Source organism: Chamaea fasciata, unplaced genomic scaffold (genome assembly GCF_029207755.1).
Source record: "Chamaea fasciata isolate MVZ Bird 193981 ecotype frontalis unplaced genomic scaffold, bChaFas1.0.hap1 SCAF_14, whole genome shotgun sequence".
Classification (NCBI taxonomy): domain Eukaryota; kingdom Metazoa; phylum Chordata; class Aves; order Passeriformes; family Sylviidae; genus Chamaea; species Chamaea fasciata.
Genome location: NW_027094099.1, coordinates 3,614,390 through 3,641,343, shown reverse-complemented (window position 1 = coordinate 3,641,343; position 26,954 = coordinate 3,614,390). Strand labels below are relative to the sequence as shown.

The 26,954-nt window shown below is 51.1% G+C and overlaps 1 protein-coding gene across 3 annotated transcripts; it reads left to right on the top strand.

Moving 5' to 3' along the window:
• Positions 1 to 1,982: 1,982 nt before the first annotated feature.
• Positions 1,983 to 26,069, top strand: LOC136296916 (mucosa-associated lymphoid tissue lymphoma translocation protein 1 homolog). Of its 3 annotated transcripts, none has more exons than XM_066196454.1 (14): positions 1,983 to 2,061; positions 2,352 to 2,470; positions 2,653 to 2,806; positions 3,282 to 3,460; positions 4,407 to 4,503; positions 6,124 to 6,150; positions 6,820 to 7,023; positions 11,570 to 11,747; positions 14,910 to 14,984; positions 15,578 to 15,705; positions 15,974 to 16,105; positions 16,232 to 16,383; positions 21,691 to 21,816; positions 23,877 to 26,069. In XM_066196454.1, the coding sequence occupies exons 1-14, from the start codon at positions 2,052 to 2,054 to the stop codon at positions 24,237 to 24,239; spliced, it is 1,944 nt and encodes a 647-aa protein (XP_066052551.1). In that variant the 5' UTR covers positions 1,983 to 2,051; the 3' UTR covers positions 24,240 to 26,069. The 3 variants fall into 3 exon arrangements, with proteins under 3 accessions (XP_066052551.1, XP_066052550.1, XP_066052552.1); XM_066196453.1 differs by having other exon boundaries at positions 4,407 to 4,554; XM_066196455.1 differs by lacking the exon at positions 21,691 to 21,816 and having other exon boundaries at positions 4,407 to 4,554.
• Positions 26,070 to 26,954: the final 885 nt, after the last annotated feature.

Sequence of the window (26,954 nt, the reverse complement as noted above, 5' to 3'; positions counted from 1 at the left end):
TGCTGAAGTCCTGGTCCCTGCCTGGCACCATGGGAACCTGCTTCCTAGGACTGTTAACATGGGGAGAAGCCAGCCAGATGCAAATTTCTCTGCCCTGAGAATAGGAACCTTGTCGCTGCACATCCTAAGCCCAGACCTGCTTCATTCCTCTGAGCTTTCTGTCACACTTCCTTCCCAGTCACTTCAAAGTTTGGGGATGACAGTCACTCCCTGGCCACCGTCTGTCCTCTCCATTCACCATTTCCAGCAAATTTCCTTGTAGTCCTGCTGCCTCTGAAAAGGTGATGAGTTTTGGATTAACGAGCCTGACCTTGCCCTAACCCTGCAAGTCCAAGTCTCGGCACAGCGCTGTGCACTCCTCCACCCGTCCCTTCTCTACCAGAGGGGCTTGTGCAGCCTCTGGAGGGCTGGCCCAGCGCCACTTCCCCTGGGGCCCAGCTGGCGGGGACTTCTCAGAGGAATGGGGTTCTCCCACCCCTGGCAGTGCTGGCTCCACCATGAATCTTTCAGGTCGTGGTCCTCAGGAGAGACATGAGTGCAGCCGTGGAGCCTGGGGGGGTGAGGGCCGTGGGCATGGTGGGTGTGGGCAGGGGGCAACAGTGGCTGTGGGGATGAGAGCGTGGGTGATCATGGGGAGATGGACAAGGACACCTGGACGGACACGGTGAGGACACCACTGAGGATGTGGGAGAAGATGACTGTGGGGATGAGGTGGAGGACACTAGTGGGGAAGGAGGTGAGGACACCCGTGGGGATATATGGGCAAGTGTACCCACAAGGTGTGTATACCCATAAGTGTGGGGAGGAGGGGAGGACATCTGTGAGGAGAGGGACAGGTACACCTGTAAAGAGTGGAGGGGGCATTATGGGGAGGGGGGGAGGACACTCCTGGTAAGTAGTTGAGGTCACCACTTGAGGACCAGGACATCTCTGGCAAAGGGGCAAGGACTACTGTGGAGATTGGGTAAGGTCACCAGTGGGGACGGGGATGAAAACATGCGTGGGGAGGGGGGTGAGGATATTTGTGGGATATGGACAAATAACGGGGGGGGGTGGGGACATGGGACGACATACTGTAGGGAGGAGGGAAGGACCCCCGTGTGAATGAGGGTGAGGTCAGCAGTGGGGGTGGACAGGTCACCTGTAAGGAGTGTGGGAGGGGGACACCACGGGAAGGAGGGACGGTTGGGAGGGGGGCGAGGTCACCAGTGGGGGTGGGCGTGACGACACCCCTGGGGAGGGGGAGAGGTCACTCATGGGCACGGGGGTGCGGGCAGCCTTGGCATCCTGGCGAGGGGCGCGTTCTGCAGGGTCCCCGTCGGAGCGGGCCAGACATGCGGAGCCGGTCCGTGTCGTGCCATGTGGAGCCGTGCCGGGCCATGCGTAGCCGGTCCGGTCCGTGCCGTGCCGTTCCGTGCCGGGCCATGCGGAGCCGGTCCGTGCCGTGCCGTTCCGTGCCGGGCCATGCGGAGCCGGTCCGGTCCGTGCCGTGCCGTTCCGTGCCGGGCCATGCGGAGCCGGTCCGGTCCGTGCCGTGCCGTTCCGTGCCGGGCCATGCGGAGCCGGTCCGGTCCGTGCCGTGCCGTTCCGTGCCGGGCCATGCGGAGCCGGTCCGGTCCGTGCCGTGCCGTTCCGTGCCGGGCCATGCGGAGCCGGTCCGGTCCGTGCCGTGCCGTTCCGTGCCGGGCCATGCGGAGCCGGTCCGGTCCGTGCCGTGCCGTTCCGTGCCGGGCCATGCGGAGCCGGTCCGGTCCGTGCCGTGCCGTGGCGTGGCGGCGCCGCCCCCGGTGCCGGCGGGCGCGGGGCGGGCCGGGAGCGCGGAAGTGCGGGGCCGCGGGGCCGGCGGCAGCCGAGGGCAGGCTCCGGCCCGGCGCCGCAGCCCCCAGCCCGCCATGGGCCGCCGCGCCGGGTGAGCGGCCCCTTGTCCGGGCCCGACCCGCCCCAGCGCCGCCGTCCCTTGCCGCAGGTGCCGCCTCCGCGTCCCGGGGAGAGGAACCGCCGCGGGCCCGGCCGGCGGCCGCCCAGGCCGGGGAGGAGCCGCCGGAGAAGCGATGCAGGAAGGTGAGTGGCCACGGGGCAGAGTGACCGTGCCAGCCCCCAGGCACTTGCGAGACTACCCAGAAGAGCCCCATGTCATCCATCCACCCATCCTCTTGTCCATCCACCTACACACCCACCATCCATCCTTCCCTACGTTCTCTGAGCTAGAGCATCCCTGTTCTTCCAATCTTCCCTGCCTGCTGGGATGGGTGTCCCTCTTGAAGCCCACCGTGCTTGGCCACTGGGTGAGAGTGAGATGCTGGGCTGTGACTGCGGTGTTGCTCCCACCTCCGCATGCTGTTTCTCCACAGCCATTGCCATAACCGAGCAACCAGTCTCCGTCTCTGTCCCGGTGGGATACTCCTTCACACTGCGGTGCCGAGCTCAGGGACGCACCTCACTGCAGTACCAGTGGTTTTGTCAGTACCAGGTAAGGATGGGGTGGCCCTGTGTAAGGCACCAGGCTGGGTCCTTGCACACGGTGTGGGAACTGAAGGAAGGGAGGAAACCAGGGGTTTCCACTTTTGTTGCTCTTACAAGGGGCTTCCTAGTGCCTTCTACTGCCAGCAGTGAGGAGGGAATTGCTCCCCACTGCCTTTGTTTTCCCTTTAGTCTGACTGCCGCCTGATTCCTGGAGCAACCAACCAAGACTTGCCCATCATTGCAAAGCAGACCCAGCTGTACACCTGCAGAGTCAATGACCTCCACAGAAATGCTGTCTTCTCCGACTGGGTGAAGGTAGAGGTCCATCAGTGTGTTGCCAGAGGTACAAGGCTGTCTTTTACTTTCTTTATGTATTATGGAATCACAGAATGGTTTGGGTTGGAAGGGGCCTTGAAGCTCATCTTGTTCCACCCCTTGCCATGGGCAGGGACACCTTTCACTAGACCAGGTTGCTCCAAGTCCTGTCCACATGCACCTGCACCTCATGCTTGCTGTGGGTTTCCCAGAGTTATTCTGGATATTGGGACTGGAAGAAACCATCTGGCTTCTTCAAAGCTGACCAAAAATAACTTGGGGTGTGGTTTACCTTAGAATGTTGACTGCACCTTTGTCAGGAAAGGGCGAGGATCAGGTTTGGGAAGCCAGAGGCAGAGCTTTGGTGTGGCCTTTACTATCATCGGCATTACTCCCAAGGTTTTTCTGCTCCCCAAGGAGAAAGGGGTGGTACTGATAGTCGAAAATAGTGTTGTTTGCTGTTCCCATGGAGGGAGGACCAATTTTGTCTTGCTGCCTTGCAGGTCTGCCCCCTCGGCTGTGGCAAGGAGAACCAGTCATTGTCCTCAACCCCAGCGAGCAGCGGGTGGAGGTGGGGCAGCCGCTGCAGCTGCAGTGTGCTGCCATGGGGGTCCCAGCCCCCAGCTACCAGTGGTACCGCAATGGGAACCTGCTGGAGCAGCAGAAGAGAAGAAAACTCTGGGTAAGGTTTTCTGGGGATAGTACAGGAGCTTTGGGTGCTGAGGTGAGCAATGGAAGAAGCTGATTGCAGGGTTGTGGGAAAGCCCTCCATGTATCATCCCACTGCTTTGGTCGCTGGCTGAATGACTCTGTGTGAAGGGGGAATATCTTTTATGGACTTCTTTCAAAGTTGTGGGTATTCCTCTAAGAGGTAACCAATCCATAGATGCATCAAGGGCTCTCAGCACATCCCTTGTACCCTTTTATGCAGAGACATGAGAACAGTTACTGTCTGTGTGTAGAGGGGGCTGTGGATTGATGGAGCTGCAGGAATGATGTCTGCCTCCTGGAGACCTAGAAGGAAATGTGGTTGGTCCTGACAGAAAAGAGTCAGGAAGGCAGTAGAGGGGCTGGCTTTGTTTTGTGTCTCTGGCTGAGTGTAAACCAGTGATGTCTTCTTGAATCAAGAAAGGAGAGTTCTTTCCTGGGCATCACCTGAAGGGCACAAGGACAAGACGTCAAGTCTCTTCTCAGTAGTGGTCAATGGTATTACAGATGGTCTTAGACAGTATTACATGGTGGCCTTAGATTGCAATTCTGATGGGAAAGTTCAGTCTGAGCACTAAGAAGTGGTTATTTTCGGAGGTGGGTGGTGCTGTGCTGGAGCCAGAAAGGCAGCAACATGCTTGGAGGTGTTCAGGGCTTGAATAGGCAGAGCAATGGCCACCCAGACTCAGTGATGGCCTTAGTCCCTCTCTGAGAAGGATCCTGGGCTAGACAACCAGAATCTTTGCCAGCTGGTACTGCTCTGGTTCTTGTCCCTGTCCTGATTCTTTGTGAGGCAAAGTCTCTGCAAACAGCAGGAAAAATACTTTTTATTCCATGAACATGAGTGCCTTCAGCACATCTTGGCAGGGTGCTTCAAACTTTCACCATAAATAATGTGATTTAACTTTTGATCTGCCTAGATCACCCACACCAAGGTCAGTGACTCTGGCACGTACCTCTGCTGTGCCTCCAACAGGCATGGAGAGCATTGGACCGACGCCGTGAATGTTCACATTGGTGAGCAGAGCCAGCCCACATCACTTTGCTGCAAATCACCTGGTGTGAGAGGTAATTTGAGGGGTCAGAGGAATTTGATGCTCTCTGGAGGTGCTGAGCTGGTGAACAAGGACCATGATAAGCAGGATTCCTTGATACTGGGGCTCTAAGGGAGCAAAGGGAGCAGCAGCTGGAGAACCCCCTAAATGCAGTGATGTGCTGTCCCACAGGTGGGCAGCTGCTGGGCCCTGTAGTGTGTCTGACACCTGCTGTGTAAGGGCAGGCTCAGTGCTCTCAGCTGCTCTCTGCCGTTTTCTTGCCATGCCAAGGTGCTGCTTTCACAGTTCCAGGCCAAATCACAGCGGGCTCCTGTGGCCATACTCATTTCCAGTCTCAATGACGTGAAGGGATGTGCTCGGATACAGAGCTGGAGAGGATGGTGTTTATTTGGGAAGGTTCAGGCCCCTTGGGCTGGCAGCTCAGGGCTGATGCTGTGTGAATGATGGATCCCAGGGAGAGAATGTGTTCCCACAGCTTCAGGCATGCTCCACCTCTGGCTGCTTTGGCCCTCTGCCTTTACCTTATGTGAGGCAGGAATAGCTCAGGCTGACTTTGCTGGCTCTTTACTCCACCTAGAGATTTTTCTATGCCATAAGCTTCTTATCCTGCCTTTTAGGCTGGCTTTAAAATTTCTCCAAAGTGCAAATTGGTCTTGTGTATCCAGGAAACACTCTGCCTGCCTCCTCACAGCTGGGGAGACACATCCTGGGGAGACAGACAGTGAGAAAAGGACACCAGGTTGGGTTGAGTTCAATGTGTTACTGCTGGGGAACTTCTACAGGTGCCTCTGTCAGAGGTGGAAAAGGATGAGTGCAGCTTTTCAGGCATCTCTTGTGCATCAGCAGCACTGGTTCAGAGGCTAAAGGTCTTGAAGACCCATGAGATTTATGCAATTTATCCTTAATTTCTTCTTTTACAGCATGTAGGGTTCTAGAATTTTCTCCTGGGCTGGATTATAAAATTTGTTTCTGATGGAACTAGGAAAAGCTGGAGCTGTTAGGGTAATAATGATTTTAAGAGGCTGGAAGTACCAAGGCAGGAGAGCTTGTGGACCAAAGTGAGTGGCTTTTCTGAGCCGGAACTGCTAAAACAACAGGGAAAGGCAGAACAGGGAGATGAAAAACTCCGGGAATGTTATTGCAATCAAAAGCAAATAGGGCAACTTTCTCTGCACTGGACATTTCTGGGGAGAAACTCTGTTTTGGAGCTTTTGTTGACCTTGAGTCATTGTGCTTGCTTTTGCTGCAGCGAGGTAGCAGGTGAATCACATCAGGTGTGAGCTTTTCCATGTTGACCTTCCTTCCCTGGTCTGCCACTTCTCCAGGCTTTGCTTCCCAGCTGCTCAGGATATCATAAATCAGGCTAGATTTCATAAATCCTCCTAACATCAGACCAGTGTCTTCAAGGTTAGTAGTCAGGCTATGAAGGAGTTGCTTGAGGAATGTTGGTTGTGCAGATCCTCTGTGTGTTTGATCCAGCTGTGCATTGTTGGGGATATTAGAGCAGAATTCAGACCTGGCACTGGGTGCTGGGCCCAGGCTCACTGAACCCAGGCTTATAATTTCCCCCTTTCTTTCCCAGGTACGTGTGGCTCTGGAAAGTTTTTTGGTGAGTATTATCATCTTTTCCTCCTGAGCAATTATTCCCTTAATTAAAAGCCAGGCTCCAGGGTGGATGGAAGGACAAGGAATGGGAGTGCTTTCTCTGCAGAGAAAAGCCTTTATGACCACATTGCCACAGGCTCTGCACTTTTGGATTAGAGCTGCACAGCATGAGTTCCATCCTCTGCCAAGCCCTGATCTTTTTCAGCAAGTGGAGTAAGATTATTCCTAATGAGTAACTGAGTCTTAAGCTCTGTGCCTGTGAAATGATTTTAAGAGTGTCCAAATGGCAACTTATCCCTACTTGAAATACCTCCTCAGAGCAGGGCAAAGTTCCTTGCTCCCACCACCGCTGAGCAATGTAAATCCCATTTTTTTTACAGTGGGAGGTGGGGATAAAATCAAAGCGGGAGCCATCAGTTTCTCTCCTTCAGCCCTGTGAGGGAAAGGACACCTCAGCCTGGCTCTTGGTTGTCAAGTGAAAACTTTTCAAGCCCTTCTGTCAAAATGACTGTGTATTTTGTCAAAGTGTTGAGTGCTCCAGGCTTGCAGCAGCCTAGGGTCTATCCTTGCTGCCTCTTCCCTTAGATGGCCCATATCCTGACTTAAACAGGAGGAGGTGAGATCTTGCCTCCCACTGAGCATTTTCAGCTTTTTCACTTGGTGTTTGTTTTAGCTACAGGCAAAATAGCACTTTTAGTGGGCAACAACCGCTACCAGCATCACCCCAACCTCATGGCTCCAGTGAGGGATGTGTTTGAGCTGAGTCGTCTTCTGAAACATCTGGGCTTCCAGGTTGTCTCCCTGCTGGATCTGAACAAGGCTGAGATGGCAACAGCGGTCAGTCGGTTCCTGCAGCTCCTGGGGAAGGGAGTCTATGGTAAGGCCAAGCCAGCTCGGCCACCTGCCCGTGCTGAGTAGGGGTTAGGCAATTTTCTGGACAGTTATTGAATTAAAAGAGAAGAAATTGAACGTTGCTGTCTCAGGGGAGACCGGCATCAGTACCAGGCTTGGCAGGAGCCCTTGAATAAGTGTAGTTAAGTTTTGGCAGGTTATAGTCAGGTGAAGTGGATGTTTCTCCAACACATGGCTCACTTCTAGTCCCAACAGCATTGGCTCACACTGAGTTTTTGGGGAGCCAGTGCTTCCAATAGTGAATGGGAAAAGGGGGTTCTGATTTTTTCCTTAGATAAAAGAATTGAGGAGACTGACTGATTCCCCTCCCAGCCCCCCACTCATGTGTGAGGACGGGAGCTCCATTTGAGCCCTGACTGCTGCATCTGGTCATGATTTCCTTGTTTCTCTTTCCCGAAGGTCTAATTTGGGCCCCTGACAACCCTTTTGCAGAAGAGCATTCCCAGCTGCAGGTGGCTTTGAGGTTGGGCTTTGTGCTTAATTGTGCACTGTGCTCAGTAAGGAAGTGTTCGTCAACCAGAGACCCAACCAGATCTTGTGGATTACAGGTGTTCAGATTTCGTGGTGAAAGTAGCATCTTTGGGGTCCCTGAGATTGTCCCAGCCTGACAGATAGCCTGAAAACACCGTGCAGGTGGTTTTTATTTTTTTGCTTCCAAACCTCAGTGTGAGGCTTACATGCCAGCTGGGTGCCACCCAGACAGTGAAAGTCAGTGTGGGCTGACTTCAGGCTAGCATTCAGCATGAGTTTTGAAGGTTGTGCAATGGATGGGGACCTGGCCACGAGGTAAATGCTGCACAACCACCTTGTTCTGGGAAGCAGTGACTCATCAGGAGAAGCTGAGCCGGTAGGAAGGGCCATGCACAGTCCTGGCACTATGAGTGCATCACCTATGACAGTGTATTCCCATGACTTCACCTGCAGCTTCCTTTTGTAGTTGCTCTCTGAAATCCTCTTGTATCCCAGGCTTTACCTTCTCTCCCAGGCCAGAGTCATCCCAGCTGCTATTCTTACCCTCTATCCATGGCATGTGAGGTCCAAATGGCATTTTATCCATGGTCCTTCCTAAGCACTGGAGAGAAAAAAAAATGCTTGGAAACAGAAAACCTTTCATACTGTCATGCCTTATTTAAACTTCTAGAGCTTCTCTGTATTCATGGTCTCTGATCCTGACAAAATTGATGTTGTGTGCTGTCAGGGAAAACATTAACAGCTGAGTTGAGTATTTGTGAGGCAACGCCTGCTTAGGTTGAGGTTTTCTTAGCAGCTCTGCAGGCTGAGTGGTGTTCTATTCTTTGAAGACAGTGAACCCCAGTGTGGGCTGGATCCAGCAGTGATTGAGTTCAAGATTCTTGCCACGTTCGCTGGAATCCTAATTTAATGGTGGGACGTTAATTCAGGGTGCCTACTGAGTGCCCCAGTTGTGGTGAGATAGCAGCTCCAGGACCAACCTGTTAAAGACCCCAGAGGTGCCTGTGACAGCCAGTCCTGTACATCCATGTGTGTGTTGGACACGCTCCTGTGGCATCCCAGTGTTCTTGCTTGAGGAATCTGGAGGTGCCACCTCCTGTGTAGTAACCAGCAGAGCTGAAGTCAGGAGAGCTTTGTGTAGACATGCAGAGGGAGGAGAGGGCTGACTGGTGAACATGAACCTCCATGGGTTGGTGCTTATCGCTCCTTGTTGTATGGTCTATGCTGATGAGAGCAGTTGGGCTTTTTGATCTCTCTGACTGTCCTTCCAGGAAGTGTAGGTTTTTGTGAGACTTTCTTCCACATCTCCAGACCATCCCAGTGCAGCTCCCAGGCCTGGATCCTGAAGTGTTCAAAAAACAAGTGGATGTGGCACAGCATGATGTGGCTTAGTGAGGTTCAGTCCAAGGTTGGACTTCATGATCTTGGGGGTCTTTTCCAATCCTAATGATTCTGTAATCCAAAGGTTTCTTCAATTCACTGTATGGAGGTGGTGGGTTATTGGGCTGCTTTTCCTCCAGATCTTATCTCAGAAAAGCTGCATAGAATATTTGAAGGGCCCAAACATGCTCCAAGTGATTAAATTATTCCACCCTCAGGCAAATGAGGAATCCCCGTGGATGTTATTTTGAGCATCTTAAAAAGTCACAAATCAAAAAAAAATTACGTTGGAAATGCTACGAGAGCAGAAAATTGTGAGTGGAATACTAGGAATATGGAGTCATGCCTTTATTAAGCCTCATGCTGACATTTCTTGCATTTTAAGCAATGCTTAGAGCTTCCCCTTTTTATTTTGGTACTCAGAAGTTTTTCTGTGATGAGCAGTTCTGACTCATACAATGTGGGAAGAACTCAGAATAAAACATCCCTTTCCTTCTCTGGGCAAATTGTTGACTTTCCTCTTCAGGAGGAGAGATTCAGTCCAGGAGATGTTGGAGAAGTTGCTCAGGTGATGTGAAACTCACTTTTTTTGATTTGAACACCAGTCTTTGTGGTTTATGTAGCATAGGGAGCACTTGGTGGTACATTCAGGTACCCAACAAGACCTCAAAAGTTAGAAGATTTAAGGATTTAATCATTCATTGTGGGCTTTCCTGTTATATTTCCTTTTTTTTCCAAGCCTCAGTGGTGCTGCCTAGTAAGAGATGTCATCACTTCCCTTGCATGTACAGGCAGAGGGACAAAAGCCACCAGTGCTCAGTTGATGCTGTTGTTTATTACAACGGCACAAGACTCCGACTTCAGAAGGCTGAAAATGACTCTTCTGTTTTGGGATGTGTCTCCTTTATATACTTTTTTTACATAGACCAATTTGATTGGTGACAAGAAGATGAACTTCTTCAATTGCATTTGTCAGACCAGAGGGACATCAAGAAGTCCCTCCTAGGGAAAAGAATGTAAACATAGTAGTTACAAAAACACTTCTCTTGTTTACAGAAAATTCCCTGGGAAAAGAATTTTAGAAAACCAAAACATCTTAGGCATGAACCAGGGCTACACTCAGTGGCTCAAGGGCGCCAACCTGCATCTAATTTTTCTAGACGGCTTCCTGCTCTCCTCTTAGGGGAGGGTTTTGTGGCTTTGGTTTGCAAGTTATGAAAGTTTAAAGCTTCTGCAAATCAGAGCCTGCTGTCTCTGGCTGGCGATCCGCAAGAAGAGGAACCCAAATCTCATGGCACCTGTGAAAATGGCCATTTGAGAAATTTTCCATTGTCCCCTGAGAATAGAAACCAAAGGTGACTCAAGGTCTTTCTGACTATGAGATCATGTTTTCCACTTTCCACATGATGAGATCATGCTTTCAGCCCTTCAGCTTCTGCCCCTGTTATTGCATCCTTTCAGAATCAGACCAAAGTGAGTGTCCTGCCAAGTCCAGGGGCAGGAACAGTGGAGGAAGAATAGAGGAGAGGTTATTCACTGAGGTGTGGGCTTTGGCACTGAGTCCGAGTGAAGAATTTCTCCTGCTGTTGGCTCTTAGCTGCTTCTTTCCATTTCTGACCTCTCACTCTTCACTGTCCCCCAGTTGCACAGCACTCCGCGTCACCTCGCAGAGCTATTTTTAACCCATTTCAATTCCTCAAGTTGGCTTTCACAGCCTGCAGGCAGTGTCATTGGTTCCTGGGAGGGGTAGCCAGCCACTGTGCAGCTTCCTTTTCAGAAGCTCCAGCCTGCCTGGGGATCCCCGTGCCAGCCCTGCGCTGAACACAGGGCTTGGAGAGGAGCCCCAGCTTAGGCCATGCCAAGCTCCCCAGTGCTGGCTTCCCACCAGGATGGCTCTTGTGTTCCCATCTCTTGGGAAGGCAGAAACTATTACTACAGGTTCATGTGCTTAAGAGTAAAACTCAAAATTCTTGTTCAGTCTTGGGCTTCCCGTCAGCATCTGCATGAGTCTGACTCTTCCCCTGCCTAACAGGGCTGGTGCCTGGTTTGAGGTTGTTGAAGCCCATGATCCTCCTGTTCTGGACATCTGAAGAACTCATCTCTCTCTGTGTCTAATTTTTCACCAGCTTATAGGTGTGTGAATACAGGCAGACCTTTGAAATTGAGAATGTTTCCCATCACCTAATCTGTTATAAGTCTCTTCTCCAAAACTAAGAAACTGAGGAGCTTCTCATTTTAATGGCTGTTGATGTATTTTCCATCCATTCTGTTGTCTTGTTCCTTCAAAGACCTGAGCACCAGCCAAAACATTGTAAACATTGTACAATGGTGAAATTCCGCCTGGCAGGTACTGAGCCTGGATGTTGTAGCACAGAGGGTTTGGAAGCCTGTAAACCCAGGGCCTTCAGGACACAAACAAGGCAGGAATCCACAAGTACGGGAGAGTGTCTTGGGGCTGCTTCCAACTCTGATGAAGGGAATAAATTGGGAAAAAGTTGAAATTGTGAGGTCAGTGTAGCTCAAGCTCCATAGAAGCTACTGGTCTAGGTCTGCCCTGCAGCAGTATTCCTTCAGGACAGGAGGTGAGACGTGGCCATGGGGAGTTGGTTACAGACCTGCAGGTTGCATCCTGATTCATCCTCTCCTCTCCCTGTTCCCAGCTGTATTCTACTACGCTGGCCATGGGTACGAACATCTGGGGAGGAACTACATGGTGCCTGTTGATGCTCCACAGCCGTATGCCCCTGAGAACTGCATCAGCGTGCAGAGGATCCTCCAGAAGATGCAGCAGCAGCAGACAGCCCTGAACATCATCCTGCTGGACACCTGCAGGAAGTGGTAGGGGCCTCTTCCCCCTTCCTCATCTGGGCTGGGTGTTCTGAGGGCTGGGGGAGGGTGGTCATCCTCAGCTGTGGATTTTGGCAGCTCCTGTGGTTGCCGTGTGCCCCGTGGTACTGCTGAGCCTCTGTCAGAGGTTATTGATCTGTGCCATAAAATCAATCACATTGTCAGGTCCTGCAGGGTGTCCTGGGGGATGGGTCAATCATGTATTAGTGCAGAGGACATCAGGCCTGGTCTGAGACCTGCTGGAGAGAAGGGACTGGAGACCCTCCTTTGGTTTCTTGAGGTGAAGAAGCCTGGCAAATACAGGCAGGTTTCCTCAAGCCTGTGGAGGGATGGCTCTACCTGGCATAAGTTGCCTGGCATTGTTGGCTGAAACTCAGCACAGGGTTTGTCTTTTGTGTTTCAAGCCTGACCCATCTGACCTGATCTTGCTGATTGTGTGCTTTCCTGGTCCATATTTCCCACATGCTCAGGCTGGGAGTGTTCAGTTCACCTCTCTTCTGGCTGTGTTCTTGTTAATATGTGTGAGAAAAGTGGAACATGACAGGGAAAGTATTTTAAGCCCCGCTACTTGTCTTTTACTGGCCTTAAATCCTTCTGAAGTGGTCATGTTGTGAAGCTGTTGCTGCTGAGGTCAGAGATCAGCATTTTCCCACTTTCTGTGGAAAACCCATCATCCTCCCATGGCCTGCAGACTTCTGTCCTGCTGCAGGAAATTACTACTTGTCCAATTTCAGCAGAGGCGGGTGGATTATTGCAGTAGAAGCTGTCATTAGTTCATTTAGTTGTGCCCCTGAGGCAGATTTACAGGTCAGAAAAGACCTGGAGAGCAAATGTGAGAATATCTCTCTCTTTGTGCTGTGGTTCCTGCCCTAAGAATTGGAAAGACAACAGGGCTTTTGATACCCTGAGAGAGCTGCCAGCCCCTGGAGAGATGATAAATTTTTGATGCCTTTTAGCTGCAGTTGTGGGACTGCTTGCTTTGAATAGCTTAAAGCTGGCTGTGCTGGGACTTGTCCCACAGCTCTGCAGGAGCTTGATGTCCCTTGATGCTGCCTTGAACTCCCCAGAGTGGTGCATCCCCTTTCTCCCTTCTTGCTGGCTGCTGAGAGCGGAGTGTGTTGCTTCCCTGGCACACCTCTCCGGGATGATAAGAGGCAGGGGATGGCCTGCGGCCAAGCAGGAACACCTGGCTCTCATGGATACTCTGCTGGAGCTGGACTGGTGCAGCTCTGGGCTGCTGGTGTGCCTCTGAGGGCGGTGTGTGATGGGGAGGCAGTATGGAGGCTGCACAGGGTCCACCAGTGCAAGTGTTAACAATCTATAAAACAGCTTTTGAGCTGCTGTCTGTCTTCCTTTGAGCTGCTGTCTTCCTTTGAGGTGCTGTCTCCTTCCTTGGCATTGCCATTGGTTCCTTTGCTCAGTGGAGTCTCAGTGGTGCTCTGGAAGAGGATGCAGTGTGAGATCTGCTGTTATATTTAGGCAAAGTCGTGCAGCTGGTTTTCTCCCTTCTTCCCCAAAGTTCACACCTCCCCTTTTCCACAGCAAGCATAGCACTTCATGCAGTGGATGTTATTAACCCTGATCTTGCGGGGGCAGGAGCTCTCTCCTGAGCTCATTTTTTTCTCGAGAAGTCACCATTTCAGCTCAGGAAGGCATCTGGATTTCATAGCTCTGTGTGTTCACACCACTGTGTAAGATAAAGCTCCCAGGGCCTCCTTTCCCTACACCAGTCAACCTTTCCCTACACCAGTCCCAACACCTCCTGGTCAGACTGATGCTGCAGGTCTGTCAGCAGCTCATTCATGAAGCTGTGTCTGTGCTAACAGGGAGCTCACCCAGAGTTTCTCCTCACCCCATGTGTTGGCATCAGAAATGTCAGGGTGGTGAGAAACAGATCTCCCTTTGCCAAGTGGGAGCAGATGCTCAGCCTTAGCCGGGGAGGAATCAGAGCACAGAGCCTGTGTGTAGCCTCATACATTTATATGCTGATTTTGGGCGGATGTGATTGCCTTTTCCAGGAGCTCCCTGATTTATCCTTGGACCTGGAACCAAAGATTTCTGCATTAAATTAGGAGCAGTTGAAGAGCAGATAAATCAATATTCAGATTTAGAAACATGTCTCCTTTCTCACATTTTCTCTTCTGATCATCTTTAGGACAACTTAGACAAGCCGGTTGAATTCCACCATTAAACATGTCCAGACTATGCCACCAGCAGTAGGTGACATGCTGGCTGCTGGCAATACCCCTGTCCTTTCTGCTCTCCTTAGTGTGCCAGCTCCAGCCCCAGGACACTGGAATTGGATGAATGACACGCATGAATTACATGGACTAATTCTGCCTCTGTGCCTGGTTCTTGTCGCCATGTGACTGGGAACAGCTCCGAGTCACTGGTGTGAACTGGAGGCAGCCTGTCCCCACCTGTCAGTCTGGCTGCAGTCAGATGGGCAAGGTTTAACCATTCAGTGCAACCAAGATGTCTTTTTTTGTTGGAAATGAGATCCTGTCATCAGGGATCTACCTGATTTTGGAAATAATATAGGGGCTGTGCTCATTCAGCTGCATCTGGACTGAGGTGCCAGGAGCAATTTTTGGCTTTGAGACTCATGTGTGTGTCCTCATCCTGTCTCTCAGGGAGATCTGGGGGTGTATCATCCATAATCTGCTTTGGTTCCCCAAGGTGAAAGTGTGTGCATGGTCTGGAAGAGCCCGTGGGGTGTTCCAGACCCCCAGCAAAGACAATTGAGCCGTAACCATGGTGCTGTGTACCTCTGACTTCTTGAGAGTGAGTTGTCCATTGGGCCGCGGGGAACTTGTGTGTTCTTTGCACTGTGGTGCTGCCTGGAGTTGTTAAAATCCAGCCTCTGTAGGGAGGTGGCGACATGCACTCACAGCTCCAGGTTGTACCACAGCTTCAGGCTCAGGGCAGGGAGCAGCTTACCAGTGCAGATAAATCACAGCTGGATATACCTACTCCTTTCCCTGTGGTTTGGGTTCTTGGGGGACTCCCCGCCTTAGTCTCTCTGGTTATATCCGAGGTGAGAGTTGATGTTACTGTCGTCCCTAAGAGATGGACATGAGGAGTGTGTGGGATTTGTCCCCTCCAGTTGTCAGATGTCCTCAACATTGACTTGTGCCTTTGCCTCCTCTCCAGGTACAACCCAGGATGTGCCTTGTCCCAGGTGCAGCCACTGGAGCCCCGGGGAAACACTGTCTATGGCTATTCCACGTAAGTGACTTCACCATCCCCACACCCTCACACGAGACCAGACTCTGGTACAGCCCTGTCTCCTCTCATCTTTCATGCATGGGGAGGATGGTGGAGGGGGCTTCTTTCATGCTCTATCTGGCTCTCACCCTCCGTTGCTGGGTTTGCTGTTCAGGCACTTCTGTCCTTCTTGCTGCCATCAGCCTATGCTTCAGTTACAAGTTGCATGTGAAGATGACATCAGCTCCTGTCACCAGTTCTGCCTGATACCCCAGGTGCATGTCCCATGAGCAGCCCACCCAAAGCCTCCTGAGATGTTGGGTGTTATTTAGTGGTCTAGTGCCGGTTGCACTGGCTTTTCACCTTCATCACCCTCCTGGGCTGGCAAAGGAGACTCTGCTGTCCTATCCCATTCTCTTCTACTGCTTTTTCCCATCCTGTGGCCTGCCCATCCTCTCTGGGGCACAACCAAAGCACTTTGTGTTATTCCTTGAGAAGCTCACTTAGACCCAGCCAATAGAGTCTGGATAGAGTTGGCCACCCCAGACTCACCTTGGACTTCATGCCCAATGAAGAACTGCAAGGACTCTGAAGAAATTTCCTTACTCTTGCAGGAGCGAAGATGCAGAAGCCTATGAATTGCAGGATGGAGAGTTCAGCTCTGGGATCTTCATGAAATACCTGAAGAAACATATTTTGCAAGAGAAGAAGGTTACACACATGCTGGAGGATGTGTTAGAAGGTAAAAGGAGCTAGAAACCACTCACTTCAGTGGCAGGGGTCAGAAGAGACAGAAGAGACTGAGTGGCTCCACATCATCCCGTCCCATCCTATCCCATCCCATTCCAGCCAGCCCACCGTTCTTCCCTAAAGTCCAAAACACAGGCCATGCCCCATGGGAGCTTTCAGTAGCCTGCGAGCAGCATGGAGACATTCATCTAGGGCCTGAAAGGCAGGGAGATCAATAAGGAACCTGGAGTGATTCTTGTGCTTCCAACTCTTTCCCACAGACATTGGCCGTGATCCCCTGGTCACTGGGAAGCAGGTGATGGAGATCAAGCACACTCTAAAGGAAGCTCGGTCCCTGACGGACCCCATCTGTCCCTCGGGAGCGGCCACTGAGCACTGGGGACATGGCCAAGGTGAGCCATGCAGGGTGTGGAGAGGAGGGAACTTGGGGGTGCCTGTGCCCCTGAGGGACACTGCTGTGCAGGGAGGTGTTGACAGGACCCTCCAAGGAGTTGATTGTGCTTGAATTTCCTTTCCAGAGCTACCGAGCAAAACGGTGACCTTTCCATGTGGGGCACAGGTGGAGCTCCACTTCCTGCGGCTCTTCTCCAACCTGATGTTCGTGTGTGCCAAGCCACAGCCACCCCTGGCCCACATCACTGACCCCCAGCTCCTGCTCCACCAGCTTGCCGTGAGTGCTCTGGCCAGGCCCCTTCCTGGGCTGCTTTCCCCAGGTCAGAGGTGGGGAGGGTGGTTGGGCTGAGTCCTGAGGGCTGGGAATAGCTGATCCCAGGTGAAAAAGGATCCCCTTCCCTGCATACACCTCTTTGAGGCTCCTTCCACATCTCAGTGGATTCCCTACCTTGCTCCTCATGCATCACAAAAAAGATTTGGCAGCAGTTTGATGCCTTTAACCAGTTTTTCCTCAGATTGATTCTGGCCTGCCTGATTAAATTATTGCATTTAATCTGATTGAGGCCAAGAGCTACTCTGTTTTCTGTGTTAGAAAGTAGGTCTGGCTTTTTGAGTTATGTCTTCTTTAGCCTGCTGTGCTAATATATCTTAATGCAGCAATATATATTCGTTCCCAGCTGAGCTGTACCAGCTTCCTTGAACACTTTCTCAAACCTTTCCTCACAGACCAAGTGCCCAGTGTGGGCTTTACTGATGGTCTCCATGCCACTTCTACGGATTTAATTTGCTGCTCCTTTCTGTAACCACCTTCCTTGTTTTCTGTAGTCCTTCTGCTGAAGCATAGCTCATTTGTGGTGGATTTTTTGGCCCTTGTTTCTCGTGAAGGGACACTGCACCTCAGCACATTGGGGTCACTGACGCAGTGTGGTGTATCCAGGAGGTTTGGAGCCTGATCCTGCCCTGATTCCTGATTCCTAAGCTGCAGCATCGCTTCCCCTTGTGAGCATCATGCATGAAAGTTGTGTCTGTGTGTGTGAGCCTGTATTTGTGTGCTTTGCCCCATGTCAGCGACTGGAGGGAAGGGGGGACCCAGCTGCCTGCTCCTGCCTCTGGAGCTGTCACAAGGGGGATCAGGGAGACAAAAAGGGACCCCAGTACAGCCAGATCCCTCTTTTGTCCTAGTGCATGGTGGAGCTGGCTCACACTGAGCTCCAGTGCTGTCTGCAGACAGCAACATGTCCTTTCTGCCCCACCTCAGACATCACAGCAGCCACCCCACCCCTGTGGGATCCCTGAGATGCCATGGGGGGCACTGGGCTCCCTCTAGTATCCTGCCAGCGCTCCTGGGGGATGCTGAGGGCTGCTGGGGGCCCCCTAAACCCCACGTGCATGGCTGAGCTGCAGGAGCTGGAGGCTGAAGGCCAACCACACCAGGCTGTATGTGAGGTTGTAAGCCCTGGGGATTGATCCCAGAGAACTGTTTCATTGAGGAAACGGGGAGTGTAGGAAATGGGAGTTTTCCCACCATTTTCCACATTCTAGTTATCAAAGGGACTTAAATGGGCTTACTGTGGGTTTGCCAGGAATGATTACAATGGAATTTTCTAGCACTGATCCATTTTCTTTAGATGTCCCATATTCCCTCCTATCCTGTGTTTTGCCTGACTTCCATTTTTACCTGACAAGCACTGCCTTTAGAGGGAGAAGCTGCTCTAGTGTATGACTCAAGGTGTTCCCATTTTTTTTTCCTCTATACCCTTTGAATCCTTACTTTTTAAGAACCTTTATGTTGGATCTCCTTGTGTTCCAGACACTTGATCTGAAACTGTTTGACATAATGGCCTTGCCAATCAACCTTCCCCCAATTTGTTTAGAATATCCCTATTTCTGGGCCAGCTAAAACCTGGCCTTGCCAATTCCTGGGCACTATCTTCATTAAAAAACACATCCCATCATGGGGAAAGGTTTATGAATAATTATGGATTGTCTAAAAAATTAATTTAGAAAATCCTTTTCTCCATTTTTCCCTATACAGCTAAAAATTATAAAGGGGAGTATGGTAGGGATTTAGTTTGTGGAACAGGAGGCTGTGGCGGCTGGGAATTTAGCAGACTGCAGATACTTGTGGATAATGAGTTGCTGTCAGCTGACAGGCTTTGAATCTCAGGTGTCAGGGCTTTAATTGATCCCTTGAGATCAGAGTCATGGAATGTTTGGGTTTGGAGGGGATCTCTGCAGATCATGCAGTCCAACCCTCCTGTTAAAGCAGGCACACCAGGCTGCTCCTCCAGGTGAATGTCTTGAAGGTCAGTAGGCTGGAGAACCATGTGTGTGTGGGACACAGCCCTGGGGAGCTGATGTATTTTCAAGCATCCTGATGAACAGGGAGTCGAGCAAAGGCATCAGGAGGCCTGCATGGATTTGCTGGGGGCTCCTAACTGAGCTCACACATGAAAAGGTGTGCAAGAGGTGGAAGCAGGGGCAGGTAGTGTAAGAGGACCATGGAGATGGGGCTCAGAAAGCCAAACCCACATGGAGCAGGATCTGGGGACAACAAGAAGGGCTTCTACGAGTATTTCAGGACTCCCAGAGCCCTGAAACAAAGCAGAAGGTCTGGAGCGAGGTAGACACTTGGAGGAGGAGCAGGACGAGGTCAGGGGAGCGCCAAACCAACTGGACGTTTAGAAACACCCAGGACCCGATGGGTGCACCCATGAGTTGCTGAGGAAGCTGGAGATGAGACTGTGAGTACACTCTCCACCTCCTCATGGTCTTCCTGCATCCTGGAAAAAAGCCAGTGTCACTCCTGCCTTCCAGGAGAGCGAGAATGAAGATTTGGGGAGCTCCAGGAGGGTCAACCTCACTGTGATCTCGGAGAACGTGACAGAGCCAATAACCCCTAAACAGAAAGGACAAGGAGGTGACTGGGAACAGCTAAAATAGATTGCAAAGGGCCTCCATGCCTGATAACCTGATGCTTTCTGCATCAAAGTGATGAGCTCAGGGGACGAGGCAAGGGCAGTGGATATTGTGTATCCTCCATCTATGTCCAATTCCAGCTCCTCAGCATAAGGGAGACGTTGACATACTGGAGAGACTCTGGCAAAGGGTCACGGAGATGATGAAGTGGTTGAAGCACGTCCCCTGTAGGGAAAAGCTTAGAGAGCTGGGGCTGTTTGTCCTGTGGAAGGACAGGCTCAGGAAGAACTCATCCAGGTCTACAAATACCTGCTGGGAGGGTGCGAAGAGGAAGGATCCAAGTTCTTCTCAGTAGTGCCCAGTGCTAGGACTGGAGGCCATGGATACACACTGATACACAGGAAATTCCACTTAAAACTAAGAGAAAGCTCTCTTTCTTGGAGGGTGATTGAATATGCTTGGGCTTTTTGGAAAATGAGGGCTGTGGGATTGGTTTTTATTTTCACTGATGTTCTTATTAAATACACAGGTCCCATAGCACCAAGTGCCTCTGCAAGGTGTTACAAAGCAGATTTTAGAAGGATTTGGATAACTGAAGGTACAATTGGTACAATTCGAGGCCAAGGCTGTTATTCAGCAGATGCAAGTTCCTGAACATGAGCAAGAATAAAAAGTAGTGTCAGCATGGGATGGGGAGTGAGTGGAGAACCAGTTCTGGTCAGACCCCAAAACAGCTGAAGCAACAAAAACAGGGCACAAAACTCTGGCAAGGTTGCAAACAAGAGCTCTGAGATTTGTGTGAGATCCTGTCTGGCTCTCCTGGCTATTGCTGGTACACTAGGTTCAGTTTTGGGTCCATGCTTCATGGAAAAAAAAGTGTGCCAACTAAAACACAGACAAAGTAATGAAAGGAAGGAGCAAGGCAATTGTAGTGTTTATGCAAGAAAAGCAAAAATGCTGATTTTACGGGGCCTTAAAATCTATAAAAAGTTGTTTCCAACATGCAAGTAAGTCATGCTTTGAATTGCAGGGAGATGACATTCTCCCTAAATCTAATTTAACCCCGCCTGGGCATGGGAAGCCATTCCCCCCTTGTCCTGTCACTCCAGGTCTTTGTCCCAAGTCCCTCTCCAGCTCTCCTGGAGCCCCTTTAGGCCCTGGAAGGGGCCCTGGGGTCTCCCTGGAGCCTCCTCTCCTCCAACTGAACATCCCCATCTCTCCCGGCCTGGCTCCAGAGCAGAGGGGCTCCAGCCCTCAGAGCAGCTCTGTGGCCTCCTCTGGACTCGCTCTAGCAGCTCCACGTCCTGCTGCTGTTGGACCCTGGGCTGGAGGCAGCAGTGCAGGTCAGAGCATGTGCGGGAGCGTGGAGCTGGCTGGATACAGCAGGGCTACGCCCTCCTTTCTGCAGCCATGCTGCCAAAGCCCTGTGTCAACAGCATCTGGCTGATCTGCTTCCTGCCTCTTTGGTCTCCAGGTTTAGTCTCCATTCACTAGCCTGATCTTCCCCAAGCTCCCTCCAGTTTATCTTTCCAGTAATGAGCTGCCAAGTGCAGAGATGGATTTGGCTTTCTCTTGCACAGAGATAAATGATGTTTCCTCAGCCTCCAGTGATCCACTGCATCATCCATGGTTCTACTCCTGTTCCACCAGCCTTGCATGCAGGGGTGATCCTGGTTCCTGCAGATCCCAGACAGCATTTGGGATCCAATGTTTTTCCTCATACTCTGCTGGCCAGAACCAAATCGCTTCGGCTGCTTGCAGGCAGCAGTTCAGGGAAGGCCAGGAAGAGCTTCCAGGGCTTCTCCAACTTCTACCTCCCCAAATACCCTAACAGCCTCCTTCACCAGCATGCCTAGCACAACTTCTGCTAAGGATCACACTAGGATGGTTTCCAGAGCTGGCTGGCAAAGGGAAGCCTTCTGCAAGGGGCTGGTAGACTGTGGTCTGTCACCCATTCTGGAGGGCTCAAACCGAAAGCAAGAAGGATTTGGTCACAGCCTCAAGGCTGCCAGAGCTCCCAGGAGCATTTGGACAATGCTCTCAAACACAGGGTGGAATTGCTGGGGTGTCTTTGCAGGGCAAGGAGTTGAACTCAATGACTTTTGTGGGTTTCTTCCAACTCAGAATATTCCATGATTATAACTTCATAAGGCCTTAATTCTGTAGGTCTCATCCTGGGGTATGAGTGGCTCCACAATTCAATTGGTACTGAAGAGTATCTCATAGACACAGTGCTGTTTTGCTTAAATTTGAGTAACTCAGCAAGAATTGGCAGTTCTGTAGATGGTGAGGGGCTAAATCAGCACAGCACAACTCAGAGCTTCCAGCTGTGGCTTTGGAAAACTTGCTCCCTCCATGACGCACTGCTGGCACTACCGGTGGTTGTGATACAGCTGGTGCTGCTTCCTTCTCTGCTGAAAATCCCACTGTACCCCATTTTTCACAGTAAGATGTACTCAGGATCTTCTCGTTGATATGCACAAGGCATGTGTGTAAAACCTCTGCATTCCTGTTGCTTTCTGTAGTGCTTCCATTAGGATACACAGCATTTCCACCAGGCAATGTGTTAATCAAAGCCCTGAGCACGTTTGATGGGCAGTTGTGCCTCAGTGCTTCATGCTGATGCTGAAATTTCCTTGCATTTCCTCTTGTTTTCCTGACCCAGGAGATGGATGACATGGCCATCCAGAGGGAGAGCTGTCTGGACCATGTGGAGACTCTGCTCGCCTCTGTGTACAAGCGGGAGGAGCTGGACTGTGTCTTCCAGCTCTGTGCACTGCAGAAAATTCAGGTAGAGAGTAGCCAGGTGCAAATTTCCACAGTTCTCCTGCACTCTCACGGAACTGGTGTCCCCATCCGCGTGGCTGGAGCTGGATATGCCTCTCTGACCACCTGTCTGTGTCAGTGTCACATCCAGACCAAAGAGGAGCTTGTTGATCTCCAAGGCGCAAAAGCCACCCTATTTACAGAATCACAGAATTACAGACTGGTTTGGGGTAAAGGGGGGACCTTAAAGCTCATCTCGTTCCATAGGCAGGGACACCTTCCACTATCCCAGGTTGCTCCAAACCCCATTCAACTTGGCCTTGGACACTTCCAGGGATGGGGCAGCCACAGCTTCTCTGGGCAACCTGTGCCAGGGCGTTCCCACCCTCACACGGAGGAATTGCTTCCCAATATCTGATCTAACCCTGCCCTCTGGCAGTGGGAAGCCATTCCCCCTTGTCTTGTTACTCCAGCCCCTTGTCCCAAGCCCCTCTCCAGCTCTCCTGGATCCCTTTAGACACTGAAAGGGGCTCTGAAGTCATCTTGGATTCTTCTCCAGGCTGGACACACCCAGCTCTCCCAGCATGTTTCCATAGGAGAGCACTGTCCTTTCACCTCACCTTTTCCACCTCAGCAAAATCTTTGGTTTACAATCAGGCTGCAGAACCTGAGTGTGGATGCTCTTTGCTTTTGTGTTTTCTCCCCTGCCTGACCTTCCTATCAAAGCTGACCCACAGCAGCCTCTGCTGGGAGCAGAGAGAGGCGTCACTGGTCATGGATTGTTCTATTTTTCTGTGCTGCCTGGCCAGGGAGGCTGCTCTTTGCCCCATCAACCACGGGGAGGTCAGACCTGCCCAGTTATTTCAGGTGAAGGAATGTCTCACTAGGCTGTGTGCTTTGCCTGAGAGATGAGCTCATGGGCTGGCCAGGATCTCCAGTCATCAGAGTAACACTGCCAAGCCTGGTCCAAGCTGTGCCTCTTTGGCACATTTCAAAACACCCTCAAACTATTTAAAGACCATGAGAGAAGCAGAATTGCTTGTCTCCTGGCTTGTCTTTCCTCAAACAGCAGTATGCACCTTGTTTATACTTGGATTTTTCTTCTTCCCCTAACACACAACCAGTGGATCTTACACCAAGTGCTGCTCTCATGCTGCTGTCTGGATCTGCCTACAGCAAGTTCTGCTTGGTCTGTATGTGATGTGCTTCAGCATATGGCAGTGCTTTCAGTTCTTGATTGTTCTTGGAGGTCTTTTCTTAACCTTTCTCAGTTGTTCTGCATTGTTTTTAAGTGCAGACAGGAGACCTGGACCAGGCATTGCCTGCCAGAATCATCTTGTTCCATTATACATGTTCCTGCTCTTTACAGCTGTTTCAGGCACAGTGCTATGCTGGGGGTCTGTTTTCAGGGGTTTGACTGCAATGAATGTGGTTATTCTCTTATTTCTTCATATTCTATAAAATTCTAAAATAGTGCTAGGCTGTGAGTAGATCCCTGTGGAGCACTGCTGGTTAAAGCTGTTGGCTTTTACAGTGTGAGGTGTGTTTTAGTTCATAGAATCCTGGAATGATTTGGGCTGGAAGGGACCTTAAAGCTCATGTGGAACTAAATCTCGTTCCACTCCCTGCCGTGGGTGGAGAGACCTTCCACTAGATCAGGGTGCTCTAAGCCCCATCCAACCTGGCCTTGAACACTTCCAGGGCTGTAAGTGGTTCATGCTTTCCTCTCCCAAGTGCAGTAGTCTTGGCTGTGGTGCAGCTTCTCCTGATCCCCTGTGCCCAAATCCCAGGGGGGATGCTCACAGTGACAGTGCCCTGATGGAGCTGATGGGATCCCACATGGCCTGATTCCAGGAGAAGTCCTAAAATCCAGAATCCATGGCTGAGGCCTGCAAGCGTTGTGAGCTGTATGAGTATGTACAGCTCATTTTCTCTGGCAGTAGTGTTGCTCCATCGTGCCACAGCATGGGGCTGTGAGCCTGCACAGCAGCCAGCCAAGGCTTTTTTTTGGCAGCAGCAGTAGGAAAGCTCTGTTTCCAATCTAATTCTCCCGTTCACTTTGCCTTCTTTGCTCTCCCCTTCCAGACAGATGTGGTCCTGCAGTTGGATTTGCATTACATCCAGCCAAGCACAAAACAGAGGACTTGTGAAAGCCTGCAAGTGACCCTCCACAAATCCCTGCTGAGACAGTTTTTCAGCCAGAGGAATGACTCCCAGCCAGACTCCCAGCGAGCTCCTGCCTGCACAGGCAGCGTGTGCCTGCAAGATGCGTTGGTGCTGAGCACAGACCCGAAGGGGCAGGGATCCCTGAGCACAGGCTCTGGCCACAGCTTGCCCAGCAGCAGCCCCTCCACCTTCAGCAGTGAGCCTGAAGAGAACGATGAGAGCGACCTGGACGAGCTCTGCTTGGCCCTGCTTCGGGCTGGCCCAGGGCAGGACGGGCCCTGAACCTCAGCCTGGGGAGCTGCTCTTTTAACTGAGGCCTCGATTTGAGTGCTAAATCTGTCAGAATCCATCAGCTGCTTCCCAGCCTTGGCATCGCCCTGTCTGAATGAGGCCGAGGCTGCTTTTTTGGAAAGGTTTCTCCTATCTGCACCCTGTGATGTGCAGGGCCTCAATTCCCATGGGGAATATTCCCTGTCCCATGGGAGTGTCGGCATGAGTGGGGAGTCATTGTGGTGTCTGGCAGAGGACACGGGCACCCAGCAATCATAACATGGCTGGGCAAAAATGGTGTTGCTGCAAGGCACGGGCACAGGCTGATGTTTTCTGCCTGAAAACAAATGTTGCTGCATTGAATGTGATGAGAAGTCCACAAACACTACAGACCCCTTTGGCTCAAATCCCAGCCACGACTGCTGGATCTCACCAACCTGTGCAGGGGACACAGGGCTGCACCTTGGGGAGCAGGTGAAATAGTGTAGGCTCTGCACAGAGTCCCAGTGTGGATTCCTTCCCATGCCTGTGTCAAAGCAGGTGTTAAGCATTTATGTATTTCTGAAGCATGCATTTATCATGGGGAGGGGAGACAAGGGCTTGCCAGGAAAAGGAAGGTCAGGTGTTCCGTGCAGTGTGTGTTTATCCAGTGTGTTGGAGGCTGGTGTTCCACTGGCCAGGAATAGTGTCCAGGCAGGTGCACTGACACCTGCCCCTTCCAGCGTGGTACAGGGGCATTAAAGGGTGTTCAGCCCTCTGCAGTTCTGAGTTTTCAAGAGCAGAATGGCCTACAGGAGAGATAGAACGTACCAGGATTGAGAAAGGATAACCTCAAAAATGTTATTATTAGTACAAATTGTTTTGTCTGTGTGCCTGTCTGTGCTGTGGGCAACCTCAAGCACTACATGGAGAGCCAGCTGTCCAGGGGGAGCCACAGGTGAACAGGGCCCAAAGTACAGCCTGGGTGGGCACAGGCCCCTCCCTAACATACTTGATAAAGGTGATTGCTCAGTGATAGCCAGTGACCCTAGGGAAGCGTGGGCTCTCCATCTTTGGAGGACAGTTAACTTTGGACTGCAGAAAGTGCCAATGACCTGATCCAGGCTGGCTGAGGGCTGGACCAGAGACCACTGGAAATCCCTTCTGGCTGCTGTGGTCCTGTGGAAGGAAGAGGTTGGAGGGCAGAGCTTCTTGAGAGGTCAAGGGTAGCAGGGTGGGGAGAATGCCCGAGCTCTGTCTTGCTTTGGGTTGGAGGCAGAATTTTCTTAGTTTTGCTCTCCTTCAGCAGTGAAGATACATCCCTGTCTGTCGTGTCAGTTGCAGCATAGAAAAATCTGAAATGTTGCTTCCAGATAAACCATTCTACAAGTGCTGGAAACCTGTCCAAAGAGAACAGAGGAGGCTTTTATTCTCACAGTGAGTAGAGCCAAGGGAAAGAAGATGGGCCCTAGCTGGCTGCAGACTAGAAAGTCTCCTAGAAAAAAGTTAGAGAGCTCAAAAAATAAAAAATTCAGAGGATGTTAGTTTAAATAAGATGGGCTGATAGAGAAGTTAAACCAGAAAATAAACTAATTTCAAGAAGAACCAAAGATCAACTCAACACCAGCAGCCACTGGGGACAGGTCAGTGGGAATGGCTCAGCAGGCATTTGGGAGGAGCTGGGGCTCTCACCTCTGTGAAGATTATTCACACCCTCCTGTGCTGTTGAGGCACGGCTTGTTCCTGGCTCACATTATCATGCCAAGTGTCATCTAATGTGACTATTTTTCTCACTCAAAGCAAGGCTGTTTATTTTTTTGAATAAAACACTATTGGTGTTTTTAATGCACAAAGCTCCACGTGGCTCTGAGTTAACTGTGTTTATTTTCCCTCTAATTGCCAGGGTGTAACTTAATATTGGTCTGCTGGGGTTTCATGCTTCCAGCTTGAGCTTCTAGGCTCTTCTGGGTGAGCATTGTTTCTTTTTTTAGGTAACTAAAAATACTGAAGTTTGAATTTAGAAGCTGGATCAAGTGACTAGATAGGATGAAATTATGTCAGGTGAAATGTGTAGATGGAAAAAAAAGTCCTCATTCATTGTGATTTGTCCATCTGCTTTGCAAGTGTGGCTCTTGGGTGGCTTACGAGGTCTCCTGTCTTGGTGCCAACCACAGCACTTGTCCCTGTCATCAGTTCTGCTGCTCCTCCAAGGAGACCCTGCAGCCAAGCCCAGGGGAACCACCACATTCCCGTGGTGGTTCATTCCCTGAGATGGTGGTTTGTCATGTCTGGGAACTTGCTGAATTGCAAAGGTGGACTTGGTGCCCTGAGCCTCAGCTGGAGTCATTGTAGGAGGGGATGGAACTATGGGTCCTTCACCCCCACTTTACATGTGAAATCCTAACTCCCTCATGGTGGTTAAACTGTTTAGTGCCAGTAAATTTTCCTGGAAATTTATGTTTCCATCTCCCAGCATCCAGGAGAGACAAGGCATCCCAAGGTTACCATGTGTCTCTTAGCCACATCCTTTCCATTCTGCACCTTGGGCTCCACAACCCACTGGGTCACCTGGAAGGGTGGGAAGGGAGGAGTGCCCAGGCAGCATCAGACAAAGTGGGATCAAGACATCAACTCCAGTTCACATTCCCTTTCTGCCTCCTTACCTTCCACAGCCATTGCCCTCCACTTCCTCTCTTCCTGGGCCACTCTGTGCCCAGAGGCTACAAACAACTCTTAGAACAATTTTTG

Excerpts from the sequence above, each read along its gene's own strand:
- LOC136296916 (XM_066196453.1), top strand. Across the intron at positions 4,555-6,123 it reads CAAATCACCTGGTGTGAGAG|GTACGTGTGGCTCTGGAAAG; the intron begins GTAATTTGAGGG and ends TTTCTTTCCCAG. Across the intron at positions 14,985-15,577 it reads ACTGTCTATGGCTATTCCAC|GAGCGAAGATGCAGAAGCCT; the intron begins GTAAGTGACTTC and ends TTACTCTTGCAG.